Source organism: Leptonychotes weddellii, chromosome 5 (assembly GCF_054177405.1).
Source record: "Leptonychotes weddellii isolate Sample4059 chromosome 5, ASM5417740v2, whole genome shotgun sequence".
NCBI lineage: Eukaryota > Metazoa > Chordata > Mammalia > Carnivora > Phocidae > Leptonychotes > Leptonychotes weddellii.
The window spans coordinates 75,023,315-75,039,588 of record NC_138373.1 but is presented as its reverse complement, the minus strand read 5'-3'; the positions used below and the strand labels follow the sequence as shown (position 1 = coordinate 75,039,588).

General features: G+C 35.9%; 1 protein-coding gene across 7 annotated transcripts in view; it reads left to right on the top strand.

Annotated features, from left to right (window-relative positions):
- The window catches only part of MAGOHB (mago homolog B, exon junction complex subunit), an 18,904-nt gene extending 2,707 nt beyond the window's left edge, over positions 1-16,197 (top strand). For 5 of the 7 annotated variants that reach the window (XM_081821231.1, XM_081821226.1, XM_081821229.1 and 2 more), the window contains exons 2-5: positions 329-387; positions 1,115-1,225; positions 3,203-3,285; positions 5,470-5,816. In XM_081821231.1, the coding sequence (XP_081677357.1) occupies positions 373-387; positions 1,115-1,225; positions 3,203-3,285; positions 5,470-5,569 (309 nt within the window). In that variant the 5' untranslated portion in view covers positions 329-372 and the 3' untranslated portion in view covers positions 5,570-5,816. Of the gene's footprint in view, positions 1-284; positions 388-1,114; positions 1,226-3,202; positions 3,286-5,469; positions 5,817-13,356; positions 13,460-15,263 lie in introns of those variants that run through there. The other 2 variants (XM_081821227.1, XM_081821232.1) reach the window with 2 other exon arrangements.
- The last annotated feature ends 77 nt before the right edge of the window (positions 16,198-16,274 follow it).

Sequence of the window (16,274 nt, the reverse complement as noted above, 5' to 3'; positions counted from 1 at the left end):
AAAAAAAAAATGACCCCTCCTATTATATTGAATTATATTGAAGGCATGAAATATTTAAAAGTTATGTTGAATGTTTAAAAATTCAACTATTGAAGGTATGAAAGTTTTGAAAATGACTGGCTTCAACTTTAGCCAACTTTTTACCAACAAATATTTGAGTGTTTACAGGTCTAGCATTGATCTTATGCTAAAAGGGTGGAAATATTAATAAAAGTAGTAGTATAAAATGGTCTGTACCTTTGAAATTGCTTACAATGTCATTTCTTTATTATTTTCTTTTTTAGTGGTTTTTGCTGTTATAGATTGAATTTTTTTCCACTCCCCACAGGAAAGCTTAGATATGCCAACAACAGCAATTACAAAAATGATGTCATGATCAGAAAGGAGGTAAGTTCTTTTCAGATGTCTAATTTTTTACATTTAGCCCATTTTCTTCATGTCTTTTTTTGAATTTACAAAAGTACATCTCAGGCTGTATTGCTTGTAAAGAAGCCAGTCTATAGATTGAAAAAGGAGTCTATTTAAATAGATCTAAATGTAGGCATGTGTAACAGCCAAAGAAGCAATCTGATTATATTAAGTTGTAGTTCCATCTTTAAACATATAATTTCATTCATTTCATAATTAGCTTTGTCTTTTTATCCCATTCCCTATTTAAACTGATTGATAGTCAAGATTTAAATACAGTATTTTAAAGAATTTTAAATGAAAGGCCCGGAAGTTAAGGATAAGAAAAAGCTCAAAGCAGTGACTGTGATGTCTACTTGTATTTGTCTCTGTTCACCTCACAGATTTTCTGTTATCATTGTTAACCACTCAGAGGTATTTGAGTCCCGTGTTAAAAGGCAGGATCCAGGGTTTTAAAAGGGGGCTAGTGTAAGTTATCTTTTTTTTTTAATTTGGAAACAAATACATATTAAAGGAAAGGGCGAGAGAGTTAATAAAATCATAAGGATGAGTGATTATCTCCCATCTTGTACTTTTAGGATCAGTATTAGATTCTTCTGTGATATTCTCTTTGAATATTTAGGGTTTGTAACTTCATATTATGATTTCATTCTGAGTTGTGGAAAGTAATAGACATTGTGGAATTTTTATTGTAACTTGTTTTCAGGCTTATGTGCACAAGAGTGTAATGGAGGAACTGAAGAGGATTATTGACGACAGTGAAATTACAAAAGAAGATGATGCTTTGTGGCCTCCCCCTGACAGAGTTGGCCGACAGGTTCGTATACAGTAGTTCTTTACGTGCATACGTGTTGGAAATTGGTGATATAATTGTTACGTTTCTCCGTATTTACTTAGCATAGTTCCTCCTTGATTCTTTGGTTTTCCATTTAGTAGGCACCCGGTAAATACTCTTTAATTTTATTTCACTTAGTTTCATTTTCTGTTCTACCTCTGAATTGTAAAGGAGTCAGTGCAGAGCTCTAAACTTAGGCATCTTTCTGAGCAGTCTTCTCTGTAGCCTCACTGGTTAAAGTTAGGATGTTTTCATACTGTTAATGGATAATTGCTATTGTATATTAATTACTTCTGTTAAGAATAAGTACAGTGTTTGTGAAATTCAAGAGAGGATTCTTATTGATTGTAAAATTCACTTTCTTCATTTTTATAACTTTGAGAACTCTTTATTTGTACCCTTGTGCCCAAGAGAGGGATTTGATTGGTTTCTTTTTCAAACTGCTCATTGCTTTTGCTTCTTATTCCCTTCAGAGTAATTAATGTTTCTCAAAGGGCTTCTGGAGAAGTTTGAAGGCTTAATTTCACTCTGTAGAAAGACAGTTTGGGTTTTTTCAACTCTTGAAGAAATGAGATACAACTCCTGGAGGAAGAAATACTTAATTTCACTTTTATATATTCCTGAGAATTATACTTTATATCCCCTTCTTTGACTAGAAGAAAATATGGAGAAATCAAATAGATGCTGACATTCTGTAGCAGTCATTTACCTCTTCTATTTAAAGAAGTATTATTTAGGAAAGCAAAGGTAATAGTTAACAGTATTTATGTTACACATTGTAAATACTTTTAAAAAGTAAATTTAAATCTCGGTTTGTTTTATGCTGTAGGTACATACGTACTAAAAAACAGACACTACAACAGTAAACTTTTTATCTATTTTAGACTCAGGGAGAACCCAGTATTTTCATCTACCGACTTGATGATGTATTTATATGTTTTGGTTAGTGGGGAGGGGTAGGCATGTTCCAGAAATCATCTATTGGGTCTTTAAGTCAAAGATTTTATGATCGTTTGAGAGCCTTAGTTAGTTCTCCATTTTGTGTGTGCCAAAAACTGTGCATAATTAGGTCCCATAATGAAATACAGAGCTAAGACCATCTTTAATGGCATTTGTTATTTAACCTGATAAATCATTACACACATAGCCTCATAATTATTGGTTTTAGATTTGCAGATAAAATCTAGAGAACAATTTCTACAATAATTATGGCACACTAAGAATGTCTACAGTATGTTGTATTTGTTTTAGTAGGTCTTAATTTTCAATGCTTTGTGAAGTCAAATCACAATGAGTCTTTCAGTCTTAACAGCCGAGGACTCAAAATATCAATACCATCACTTACTCGTGATTGTAAATACATCAGTGTTTTTTTCCTATGCTTTATGAGTCTTGTATTTTGCATTTGTAAAATACCCTGAGAAGGGTGTTTTAGGGATTACAGAGTATGTTTGTAAAGTCCCCAGCAGCAGGGCCTCATACATAGTAGATGCCCAAATGGTGCTGTTAGTATTGTGCATTTTATTTATAAAGCCTGGTAGAAAGGTTAAATGTGCTTGTATTTATTTATTAAAAATAGGTTTATACCCATATCTACAGCACTGTGCTTCAAAGTTATGTCTTCAGTTTTTACTGACATAAGAAATGTTTATGTGTACTCATATATATATCATTCATATTTATAGTGTCTTATTTATGAGATCTCTGGAAAGCAATTCTTGGTTAATCCTAATATTGGGGACTCCTGAGCAGTTGATGAGGTTTTTATTTTACAGACATAGTTTATGTCTGTCAGGTTAAGTTTCTTCTCCTTTTTCTTTTCTTTTCTTTTTTCTTTTCTTTCTTCTTTATGACTGCTAGAAAACTTGCAGCTAAATTGGGACCTCTTGGTAACAAGAATACCAATACCTCTAAGTGGAGTTTTATATTAACTACAGTAATCTATTTTATTTTTTTCAGGAGCTTGAAATTGTAATTGGAGATGAACATATTTCTTTTACAACATCGAAAATAGGTTCTCTTATTGATGTAAATCAGTCAAAGTAAGTATGCTGAAGTATTTTAACTAAATTGACGTAATTTAGGGATGTCTGGGTGGCTCAGTCAGTTAAGTGTCTGCCTTCGGCTCAGGTCATGATCCCAGGGTCCTGGGATTGAGTCCTGCATCGGGCTCCCTTCTCAGCGGGGAGCCTGCTTCTCCCTCTGCCTGCCGCTCCCCCTGCCTGTACTCTCTCTCTCTCTCTGACAAATAAATAAAATCTAAAAAAAAAAAAAAAAAAAATTGACATAATTTATTTGAAAGGGCCATTTTAGAACAATAGCCAGTTTTCTAGGGTTATTTCAGTGGCAATTTATCGGTTTATTCTGCAGATATAATTTTGACTTTTATGTCATTGAAGACTTGCTGTCATCTACTTAGCAGTGTGTTTTTCTGATTGTCAAATCTTAATCTGACCATATGCATAACAGCAACCAAATTCTAATAGCTATTTTTGGTAAAAATCTGGATAGAGTTTCATAAAACTTAAAAGAAATCCTTATTGGATTATATCAGCCTCATTAGCCTAATACCACATCATTCTCCTCCTTGAGTTTAATATTTGAAAGAAATTGAAGAAAGTCAGTATAACTTAAGTATGGCTTTAGCTTCCTCTGTCTTCCCAAGTTTATCTCCTCTGGGCCTTTGTAGGACATAGTATTGTTTTTGTACGAAAAATTTCTATGCTTCCACTTCTTTTCTGTCTTATGCCTCAGAATGTTTTCTTAGTGCTCTTTCTTCTATCACCCTAACTTGTAAGAACTTGCTTGCTTTTCTGGTTTGAATGTGAACTCCATGAGAATCTTGCTGTGTCACCAGTTAGCACAGTGCCTGGCATACAAGAAGTGCTTTGTAAATATTTATTAGAGGAAGGGAGAAAGGAATGAATGCATAGTCACTATTGGATACAAAAGGCTACATTCATAAAGACCAGTCAGATACTTTTGAACTATCAAGTTGATTTTCCCACAGTTGATGAGGATGTGGCATTCATACCCTAACTAGGATTTTAAATTGGTACAGTGTTTTTTGGAAAACAGTTTGATAATTATGCATCAAAAGCTGCTAGCATTTTATTTTTTTAATTTATTTTCATTTTTATTTAAATTCAATTAGTTAACATATAATATATTGTTAGTTTCAGAGGTAGAGGTCAGTGATTCATCAGTTTTATATAATACCCAGTGTTCATTACATCATGAAGCTGCTAACATTTTAAATTCATGGTTGCTGGAGGGGAGGGGGCTGAGTGGATGGGGTAATTGGGTGATGGGCATTAGGGAGGGTTGTAATGAGCACTGGATATTACATAACACTGATGAATCACAGTCCTGTACCCCTGAAACAAATAATACATTGTATGTTAATTAACTAAATAAAAAAAAATAAATTAATCTTTGACTTAGTAATTTCATTTCTGAGCATCTACTTTAGGGAAATACTCTCAAATAATGAAAATGCTGTATTCATGAAGATGGTCATTGAAGTCTTTTTTTTTTTTTAAGATTTTTTATTTATTTGAGAGAGAGACACACAGCGAGAGAGGGAACACAAGCAGGGGGAGTGGGAGAGGGAGAAGCAGGCCTCCCGCCAAGCAGGGAGCCCGATGTGGGGCTCGATCCCAGGACCCTGAGATCATGACCCGAGCCAAAGGCAGACGCTTAACGACTGAGCCACCCAGGTGCCCGGTCATTGAAGTCTTATAATTGGGGAGAAATCCAAATCCAAATGTTTAACAAAGAGAATTATTGATAATTCACAAATGAAGGAAAAAGTAATATTAAAGAAGGAAAAAGTAATACTAAAAAGGGCACAGGGAATGATTTTAGTTAAGAAAATAGAGAAATGCCAAAATATTTATAGTTATCCTGGGAGGAGTGACATTTTATAGTATTAGGGGTATTATTTTTTTCTGTCTTTATAATTTTATCTGCCTTCTACGTTCTTATGTATAGCTGTTTCTTTTATAAGAAAATAAACACCTTAAATATGAATGAAATATAAATATGAATGAATACAAAAATGAATTTTGTAGAAAAGACAGAGATGGTAGTCAGTATGTTCATTTTAGTTGCAACAAATCCTTTCTCCTGAATTCCTTTGTTTTGTTTAGTTTTGGGAATTAACTTTAAAATTATGTGTTTCATCTTAGGAACAAAAAAGTAACTTTTACCTTTTTAAATTTTAGGGATCCTGAAGGCCTTCGAGTATTTTACTATTTGGTACAGGACCTGAAATGTTTAGTTTTTAGTCTTATTGGATTACATTTCAAGATTAAACCAATCTAAATTGTATGTTTTTGCAGCTGTTTTTATATTTAATTAAGGGATGGGTTTGTCATTTACCCTACTGGGATTTTTATAAATGTGAAATTTTTTTTGTATGCCAACTAAAAATAAGGAGATACATAAGCAGGCTTAATGATTATTCTCATTTGGGTCCAAGTGGTCTGGACAGTCCTCACACATGAAATTCTGTAAATAAAAGGAACCTTTTGTTGAGAGTTTGCTCTAATAAAACATATCAAAGCCCGGATGGAGAGTGGGTTTGTTTGTTTGTTTGTTTTTTTCAGAAGGCTAAGTCTCTTTATTCACTTTAAGATAATAAAGAATTGTTCTAGTAGGTACATCCTATGGCAGAAGTTCTTTCAGGCAGAAGAATGCTGCCAGATTTTCATCCATTCAAGACAATTGCAGATCTCTCCTTATTTCTTCCATACCTAATGGGACGTAATTTTTGGTGCCTATAGAAGTTGTTTACAGAAGGTTCTGGATTTTTCACAGGTATCCCAAACCCCTCAGAATTATTAAAGTTTAAATATTTTTGGTGTAATCAGTAATTGCCTAAAGGGTTACGAGAGTCAAGTCAGCACCCCAGGTGAAACACATCTTCTGTTATGCCCTTATTCCTTATTTCACAGTAGATTTTTGTCAATAAGATATTACGGAATATATTTTGTGTTTCTGTAGGAACTAAATGAGTTCTCAGCATTACAAGTTATTTAAAATTGACACTTTAATGCATGTGTGTGTGTGTGTGTGTGTATTCTAACTATTAATGAGCATAGGTTTAACTCATGATTCTCAGTCCTGCAACCTCTTTCTGATAGACTTGGTCTTTCATTACTTCCCTGTTAGCAACTATGCCCCTGGGATTGTTAATCCCCCATCTGAACCCCCACTCTTTAAAAAGTGTGCAGTCCTGGTAGTGATAATTCACTCCCCCCTGGGACAGTCAGAACTGACCTTATTGGGAAGAGTTGGTTTTTGAAGTTTGCCAGTATTCCTGAGCTCGGTTCTAGAGTGGTTCTGGCCAGTACATTTCTTTGAGATAATAGAGACGTTATGTCTCTGTAGTCCAATAAGGTAATCACTAGGTACTATACGTGGCAACTTAAGTATTTGAGATGTGGCTAGTATAACTGAATTTATAGTTCTCTTAAACTTTTTTCAAATTTTATTATGAAGAATTTCAAGCATAGAAATTGTTACAAGAATTGTAAAATGAATATCCATCTGCCAATTCAGATTCTATCCTGAACAATTTTTTACTGAAGTAAGTCTGTTCTAAATCATGTCCTGTTGATTTTTCATGTAAGAATAAAATGGTATATTGCTGTCAACAAACCATTTTTTTTTTTTAGTGCTATTTAATTTTGATTAAATGTAGATAGCCAGTGTGCCTTGTAGCTACCCTTTGGATATTGTAGCTCTAGAGCATGTCTTGGCAGCGTGTTTGCCATGGAGTCCTGTCTGGTCTTTCACACTATATAAACAATCCATGGCCATCCTCCAGGTTTGTCCTGAAAAGTCACCTGATCTCCACTGTGCAAGACTATACTGTTACCACCTCCAGGTCTCTTAACGATAATAAACATTTCTGTTCAAGTTGTAGACCTTGATGGATATGCGTTGTCAAATCATGTAATTTTCTTTTTTTAAGATTTATTTATTTGAGAGAGCGAGAATGAGAGAGAGAGAGCATGAGAGCGGGGAGGGCCAGAGGGAGAGGCAGACTCCCTGCCGAGCAGGGAGCCCGATGCGGGACTCGATCCCGGGACTCCAGGATCATGACCTGAGCCGAAGGCAGTCGCTTAACCAACTGAGCCACCCAGGCGCCCAAATCATGTAATTTTCTTATACTTAGATGTCAACCTCCAGGAAGAAGGGAGAAATGATTGCTCTTTTAATTTGTGGGCCCACAATTTTTGTTTGCTCCTCAATATTCTGTGTCTCCTGAGTAAGACATTGAGTAAGATGATCAAGATGGAGCAAAGTTGGGAGAAATAGTTCTTCAATTTAATGTGTTAACTCCTTGTCATCATTCTCTGACTTCCCTCTTGTGCTGACTTGTTATGTTCTGTCCCCACTGTCTACTGAGTTTCTCACATGCAAACCAAGATTGGAGGCTACATCATTAGGATAAATATTTTATATTGTCTCTGACTTTCTTATACCTTGTTTGAACTGCTTCTTCCTAGATTGTAAGCTGCTGGTGGACAATGATCACTAACATTTTAAATTTTGTATAATACTAGTTTTATATGAAACTGGAATGTTATAGCACTCAGGTCAGTAGATACATGTTCCCTTCCCTTCCTCCCCATAATAAAGAGTCTTCTTGCAATAATCAAAACTTATTTTCCAAGTGTTGGTTCAGTGCCCCATCCTTCCTTTGGCCCTTTTATGGGATGGAGTGTTGCTTCCCCGCATCTAGCACAATATTTTCCACAGAGTAGATGCTTTGTAAAAGTTTGAGGTGGTTGTCTTTTGTACTTACTGCCATCAGATTAATTTGTCTTTGTAACTTAGTCTGAAGGGGAAGAGATTCATTTCTGTAGCTATGGAAAACCTTTCAGTTACCATGAGCTTTGCACATGCACATAGTCCTGCCACAGAGCTGTATATTCAAACACTTTGGATAAGGATGTGTCCTTTGGATCACAGCTGTGATCCTAATTTCTCAAGTAGACACTTTAACTTTGCTCAACCAAAGCAATAGATAATGGGACAGCGAAAAGGAGTTTTTGAAATATGTGAGACCTGTGAACATGGGTTGTGCTGTAAGTTCAACTACTGATCCCTGTGATTTTTTTTTTTTTAAAGACTTTTTTGGGAGCAATTTTAGGTTCACAGAGAAGGGAGAGGAAGGGACAGAGATTTTTCATATACTCCAGCCCGCACACATGCATAGCCTCCTGTTAACCAAAATTTTCCACCAGAGTAGTACATTTGTTATATTTGATGAGTCTCCACTGACACATCATAATCACCCTAAAGCCCATAGTTTCCTTTTGGATTCACTCTTGGCAGTGTATATTCTATGGGTTTAGGCAAATGTATAATGATATATATCCATCATTATAGTATCAGAGCTAGTATTTTCACTACCCTAAAATTCCTGTGTGCTCCATCCAGTTCTCCCTACCCTCATCACCGACCCTTATCATCACTATTACTCTTTGTATTGTCTCCACAGTTTTTTCTTTCCATAATGTCATGTAGTTGGAGTTATACGATATGTAGCCTTTTTAGGTTGACTTCTTTTACTTCTTTCACTTACATATTTAAGTTTTCTTCATGTCTTTTCATGACGTGATAGCTCATTTCTTCTTAGCACTGAATAATATTCCATTGCTTGGGTGGACCTCAGCTTATCCATTTATCTAGTGAAAGACACCTTGGTTGCTTCCAGGTTTTGGCGATTATAAATAAAGCTGTAAATATCTATGTGCAGGTTTTTGGGTGATCAAGTTTGTTGGTTATTTTAATAATTGGCTTCCTATCATATGGTAATGCACTAGAATAGAACATCCACAAAATTTAATAAAAAATAAACAACAAAGGTAAATGAATGATTTGAGGGTAAGTTCAGAGTCTGAACTGTGTGAGATAGTGGAGGGAACACTAACTGATACAACAGAATTCTTAATTATGCCCCTACTTTGCAGATCTATTTTCCTTTTCCACCTGTGAATAGACAGGTTACTTTTAATGGCAGAGAGCCCAAATAGCCCTCTGAAGTCCCTTTTTTGCCATAATTTTTTCAAGCTTACTTATTTCCTGGGATGGAGGTGGTCTCATTTAGTTATTTAGAAATTGGAGGAAGGACGGATACTGTCTGATAGACTGCTGGAGGGCAGTTGGGCCCATATAAAGGATTTTACCTCTAGAGCATTAGAACAGATTTTATTGTAAAGACAAGAAGGACAAATGAGGTAACTAGTTAGGGGAACAAGAAAGTTCAAAGGAGGTCTTTTGAGTTTTTGCAGCAAGAGCCAGAAAATGAGCATTGCTCAGTGTCATGAAGGTTAGGCATGAAGTCTAACTGTGGAGGTGGGAACCCGGCGAGGTGAGGAGGTACTCTTCTCAGTTAGAGGGATGCAGACCATCCTTCTCTGGGCGCTGGTGGTTCCTCTAGACATCCTTCCCTTTGGCCTACAAGTGGAAGAACAGCATGATGGTGTGAAATGATAAGCCATTGAGGTTTGAAGTTGTGACGAGAAAGCTTGAAGGTGTGACTAGAAGCTGTGAACTAAGCTAGCTGACAAAGTAAATATGGTCAATAGTGGTTGGGGTAAAATGTGTGGTTTCCCAAATGAACAGAGGCTTTACAGCAAAGCAGCCAGGAAGTAAATAAGTAAATGCTTTATATATTCATGTGTGTATGTGTTATGTGTGTCTTGCACATAAGTGAATTTGGATGACAAAGTATAGGAACATTCAAAGTTCTTCAAATTTTTCATCTTTCTGTTTTATGAACCAGTGGTTGTTCAGATGAAGTTTGGTGCTTCCAATGTTGTGCTGCTTTGATCAAAGGGCCATGCTAGGAGTTTCTGTTAGTCCCACCTGAAGTCAGTGCTGTCATTATCTTGTCTTCTCCTTTAAGAAGAAATTTACCTCTTCCAGAAATTAGAGCTTAGTAACAAACCAAATAACTTGAGCTTGGAGGGAGCTGCTACACAATTTGGCTTCCCAGTCATTCATCTCAATTGCTTTTGTCTAAAACCGAAAAATCTAGATTTTATAGTCAATTCCTCCTTTTTTTATTTTAGAAAATCTAGTTTTTTATTTTTTTATTTTTTTATGTTCAATTAGCCAGCATATAGTACATCATAGATTTTTGTTGTAGTGTTCAACGATTCATTAGTTGGGTATAACACCCAGTGCTCATCCCAACACATGCCCTCCTGAATACCCATCACCTGGTCACCCTGTCCCCCTACTCCCCTCCCTTCTGTAACCCTCAGTTTGTTTCCCGGAGTCCAGAGTCTCTCATGGTTTGTCTCCCTCTCCGATTTCTTCCCATTCAGTTTTCCCTCCCTTCCCCTGTGGTCCTCTGTTCTATTTCTTATGTTCCACATATAAGTGAAACCAATTCCTCTGAACTTGAATCACCTTGTTCATCAAGTGCACATGTGGGCATCACATCTCTTGTCTGTGCTGCAGTTACAATAAGGAACCAGACGGACGTGGTACTCAGCTTACAGAGTGTATGTAGAGAGGACAGACAACTATGGTGGTTTAAAACAGTGTTCTGCACCTGTCTGGCCTGCATCATGAGAACTGACCACCTTTCACCAGCTCTGAGGATGTAAATCAAAACAGAATAAAGGCTCAGCATTACTAGTAACTGCACGGGATGGTAAGATGGTAATAACAAGATCCGAGGTCACAGAATGGAGGTGCAGCATGCTGCCACATGTTTCCAGCTCCTAAATATTAGGAATGTGCCCCTTGCCCTTGCCCACACCCTCTCTTCCAAGCATCTGCAGTCCAAACCTGACAGGTGAGGACAGAGAAACCAGCTCAGCCTGTCAGGATTTCTGCATTGCTGTCCTGGCTCTTCCACTGTTTATAGAACCTTGGGAGAGAGAGAGGAAAAAAAATGAATATTTATGTATTTTGAAGTCTGAGAAATCCTCTCTAGTGCTACTCTCACTGAATTCTTCCAAGCCTATGAAGGGAGTGTTACTCTTATTGAACACATGAGGAAAAGGTCTTGAAGATTGGGAGTGACTTGTTGACATTTTTATATCTAGGGAGGATTTGAACCTTGACCTCAAATAACAATGTTCAATATATAATGAGACTGATTTTAAACATGGGTCAAGAATTAGCAATAATGTATCTTTTGGCAAGTCAATTAACTTCTTAACATTAGTTTCCTCATGTGTAAAATGGGGGCAATATTAAATGGCTATCAGCCTTGGGAGGGTTTGATATGGTTATACATATAGTGGGTCTTTCAATAAATGACAGTGTCTCTCTCTGCCACCTCTTTGATCAACTTTAATACTTCTCCCACCCTTACTCCCTATGTTCTTTCAGCAGAGGTTGGTTGGTTGGTTGGTTGGTTGATTTATTTATGTATGTATGTATGTATGTATGTATGTATGTATGTATGGCTTTAGAATAGAGGGCTAGAATCTTTCTCTGTTTTGAGATTAACAAAGCCAATCCAGGATTGGAGTAAAGAGATGAAAATGCCCAGTAACCAGTATTCTTGAAGTGTCCAGACTCTCCCCATGAAACTTATATTATTGAATTAAATTAGTGTTTGGGGGGTATTTCAGCTGAGTGCTTGCATGTGATGACAAGTGGTGATCAGAGATTAAGGAGTGCTTTGGGGACAGAAGTAGGCCCGGTGAGGGCCAAAGAATAGCAACATAACCTAGATTGGTCCTAGTGGTCAGAACATTCAGTAGCTGTGTTTGTAAAGTAGTTTGGAGGAGAGGTGGGAGGCATGAACAACCTGAAGAATGGGAAATCCTTCTAAAGTACAATGGTTTAGTTGTGGCTGGAAGTTGGTAAGGAAAGAGAAGAATAAGTAAGGAACTTGGTCAGAGCCTGGTGAAGTAAGGGTGAGCTGTCTCTTCATGACCAATTTCTGTTTCTCATTCCACCTCTCTCCTCTTCCTCCACACTCCATATTAACCATAATCATCTCCTTTGAAGAGCAACTTTAGTTGATTTCATAGAGCTGTATGTCAGAAGATTGACAAGGCCTGTATTAAATGAAAATGAACTTCAGTGAGGTTTGGGTAAGGTCTGGCTCATAGAAACAGAGTTATAGAAATGAATTTCTTTTAGCTGGAAGTTTGTAGTTCTTCATGAAGTAAGATTCATGTACAAAACTCAAGTAGAGGAATAATTCAACAGTATCTTTTGAAAAAATAAAATGTGAGCATTTTCACACACCTTGGTGGTATATAAATGGGAGCAGCTTCACTGGAAGGCATTGGGCAATATGTATCAAAGTGCTTTAATGTATTAACCCCCCCTAATTTCATGTTTAAACATTTTTCCTAAGACAGCATTCAAATGTAAGGCCATAAATTTTTTGTACTAGCAATAAATTGGAAAACAACTCAAATGTCCAACAGTAGGGGATTGCCTAAATAAATTGTGGCATAATCTGTGTGGGTAATGACTATATATGGATTTTAAAATCACATTTTAGATAAATATTTTTTAAGTAAGGAAACATTTATTAGAAAATAATAAATCAAAAAAATTATGTATGAATAATGCCAACTTTCATAGTAATCATAGTGTGTGGATAAGAAACAGGAAGAATATACACCAAAATTTTTGTAGTGGGATTATGGATGTTTTAAAATGATTTTTAAAATACATTTATTGATTGTACACATAAGTGGAAAAAAAATCTTTTTTTTCAGATAGCGGCATGTAAGAGAAAGTTTCTAAGAGACAGACTCTTTAAGAGTTAAAGAATTTAGTTATAATATTTCTTAGGTATATGTATACTTATGCACTTTAATCATTTGTTTTTGCTAGTAGTTTCTTTTAAATAGGCTAGTTTTTGTTGAAGATATTAGTTCTTATTTTTTCCAAAGCTGTGTTCGTTTATATTTCCAGTCCTCAAATAGTGATTTTGAACGTTATTTTGCAAAGAGTATGAAGTGGTTGGTTAGTTGAAATGGAGGAAGATGTACCTCAACATCAGCCTTTTCATATAATTTCCTTTCAGCACTTTGGCCAAGAGGAGGGGCAGTAAATTTCTGAGTGGGAGTACCATTCAGAGACTATCATTTCTGCCTTCTGTCTTACAGACTCTCACGCACACAAGGGATCCAGGATCAAAAAGGCCAACTTCTTCCACCTCTTTTCTGGATCAGCTTTCTCTGCCTGCATCCCTGCATGGCATAGACACAGGTAACGTCTGCTTCTGTTCCCCCAGATCTTTGTTATCTGAGTGTCCTACTAGTGCCACTTAATAACGAAGAGATTCTGGGAAAAAAAGATTCTAGGAAGGTGGCATTTTATTATAAATGGCTTGGTGTAAATATGGGGATTGATAGAAAAGCATTTTCTAATGATTACATTAGAACTGCATTAACTCTAAAGAATGTGAAAACAAAATTCATGGAAAGCTATTTTCTTTTTCTCGATACACTGCGACTTTTGCTTTGTGTTGAATGATGTAGATGTTATCCACCTTAAAGGATTGTGTAATAGAAAAGACTCCTCTTCCTTAGGAAATTAGGGAAAATGTGAATAAGTTTAGAAAATTTTGTAAATTAATAAAAAAATTTAAGGAGAATAGAGTTTCATGTGTAATTTGTTTTCCAGATTTTCTGTTTCTTGGATATCATCTTTTCACACTGATTAATATCAGAATCAGGGTAGCTTTTAAAGATTTATTATTTAATAATTTCTTTTTCTTTTTCTTTATTATATTTTTTTAAGAGATTTTATTTATTTATTTGACAGAGAGAGAGACAGTGAGAGAGGGAACACAAGCAGGGGTAGTGGGAAAGGGAGAAGCAGGCTTCCCGCCGAGCAGGGAGCCCGATGCGGGGCTCGATCCCAGGACCCTGAGATCATGACCTGAGCCGAAGGCAGTCGCTTAACCAACTGAGCCACCTAGGCGCCCCTAATAATTTCTTTTTATATTGATATCCATTAATAGACTGAATCCTTTATGGATATTAACTAATGACTGCCTGTTGACAAATTTTATTTTCAGAGAGGCTTCTCTGGCAACATCACACACTAGAAAGTTATTTCTAAAATTCAAATATACATGGAATCATTTGGGATTAAAAATACAGGTATATGGGTTCCACTGAGATTTTTATTCAGCATATCTTACATGGGCCACTGGAGTCTGGATTGTTGACCAATCTGCGATGTTAACCATTAATAATTCTTTTGCAGATGGTTTATGGGTTATACTTTGGGAAACATACTCTGGTAGAGTCTTGTTATATTTGAAAGAATGCAAGAACTTTTAAATATTTATGTGTATATCTGAACATGTATATTAAGGCTTTTTAGGCCAAGATATATATATTTTTTTGGAATTTCAGACAGAATTTTCATTTTTTTGAATTGATAGTTTTTAAAGTGTCTCAGTAATTTATACTGGTGCCAAATTTGTCCAACATTTATATATGTATGTTCAGGGACACTTGGGTGGCTCAGTTCGTTAAGCATCTGCCTTAGGCTCAGGTCATGATCCTGGGGCCCTGGGATTGAGTCCCGTGTTGGGCTCCCTGCTCAGCAGGGAGCTTGCTTCTCCCTCTGCCTGAAGCTCCCCTTGCTTGTACTCTCTCTCTTTCTCTCTGACATATAAATGAATAAAATACGTATATGTATGTTCAACATTTTGAGCTAAATTGGCTGGTTGCATAGGACCCAGCCTATTCAATCTATTGGGACATTTAAAAAAAAATTCTTTCGATATTTTCTAATAATCATGGCAGTAATCACTAGGAGTATAAATGAGTTTAACAGAAATATTGAAAGGTTTTCCATTTCTTATATAAATCAGGATCAGTCCACATGCTTTATGCGCTTGAAGGAGTTAAACACACATTCACTCATACAGATACACACACAAGCCTTTGGTATGTCGCTGGTATGTTTCTACAGCCTGAGATTTGAATTTTTCTTTTGACAGAAATCATCCTGTTGTGAGGCTTTAATTTAAAGCATCTTTCCCTTCTTACTGTAGATATGAGCGATCAGCAAGTGATTTATTCCACCCTGAGATTTCTTCAGTCTTCTTCAGAGTCACCAAATAGATTAAGGCCAGGTGGGACTCAAAGGCCTGGGAAAAATGATGGCAAAGGTATATATCTTAAGCATCTCTTATGGATTGTCAAACTGACATTTGAAAAAAGTTCCTGTTTGTCCTTTTGTTTTCAAATAGTAATAAGAAACCATGATGGTGTAGAGTAGCAGAGCAAAGCCTTGTTTTATATTTTTATGTTTGTGAAATGGAGAAATTAATGAATTCTTTAAAATTTGCAAAGCTAATAAAGTGTTTTTATTCAAATTTGGTCAAGAGGAATTTGTGAGGCCTTTAAAAGTAAAGGACAGATTAGAGTCTCAAGAAAACACTGAATTTCCTAGAGAAACAAAGGTCTTAGAGAATGCTTGAAAAATGGGAATATTTGTTAGAAACAATGTTTTTATTCAGACAAAAAGATATTTTAGGTGACTTAAATATTTATCAAACCTTAATTGGTAATGAAGAAACAGAAGATTAGTCAAAAGGAGCGTTCACTTTTTTCTGTTCTTTCCGTCCTCACTCTCTACCTTCAAATATTGTCACAAACTCTAAAGTGAGATTAACTTTTATTGTTTTAATTTAGTGACAATCAGAGATACAATTTTCAGACCCAAGGACCTCAAAAGTAGGAGGATAAATATTGTCTAAGGAAAAATAGGATTGATGAAAAAGAAGGGAAAGTTGATTTGTAGAAACTCTTTTAAGGATGGACCCCAATCACATTTCCAGCCTCATAATATCCACTATTGGCTACCAATTCCTCAAGAATACTGACTGCTTTTTCCTTCCTCTTCATGATTAGTTGTGATCACAGGAAGGAGTATACACATCAGTGTGGACTCTTATAAAAGTGTATTATATCTATTGCCATCTGTGCTTTTTAAAAAAACTTTGTTGAATTTTTTTTTTAATTTTTAAATTGAATTATAATTGATGCACAATGTACGTGAG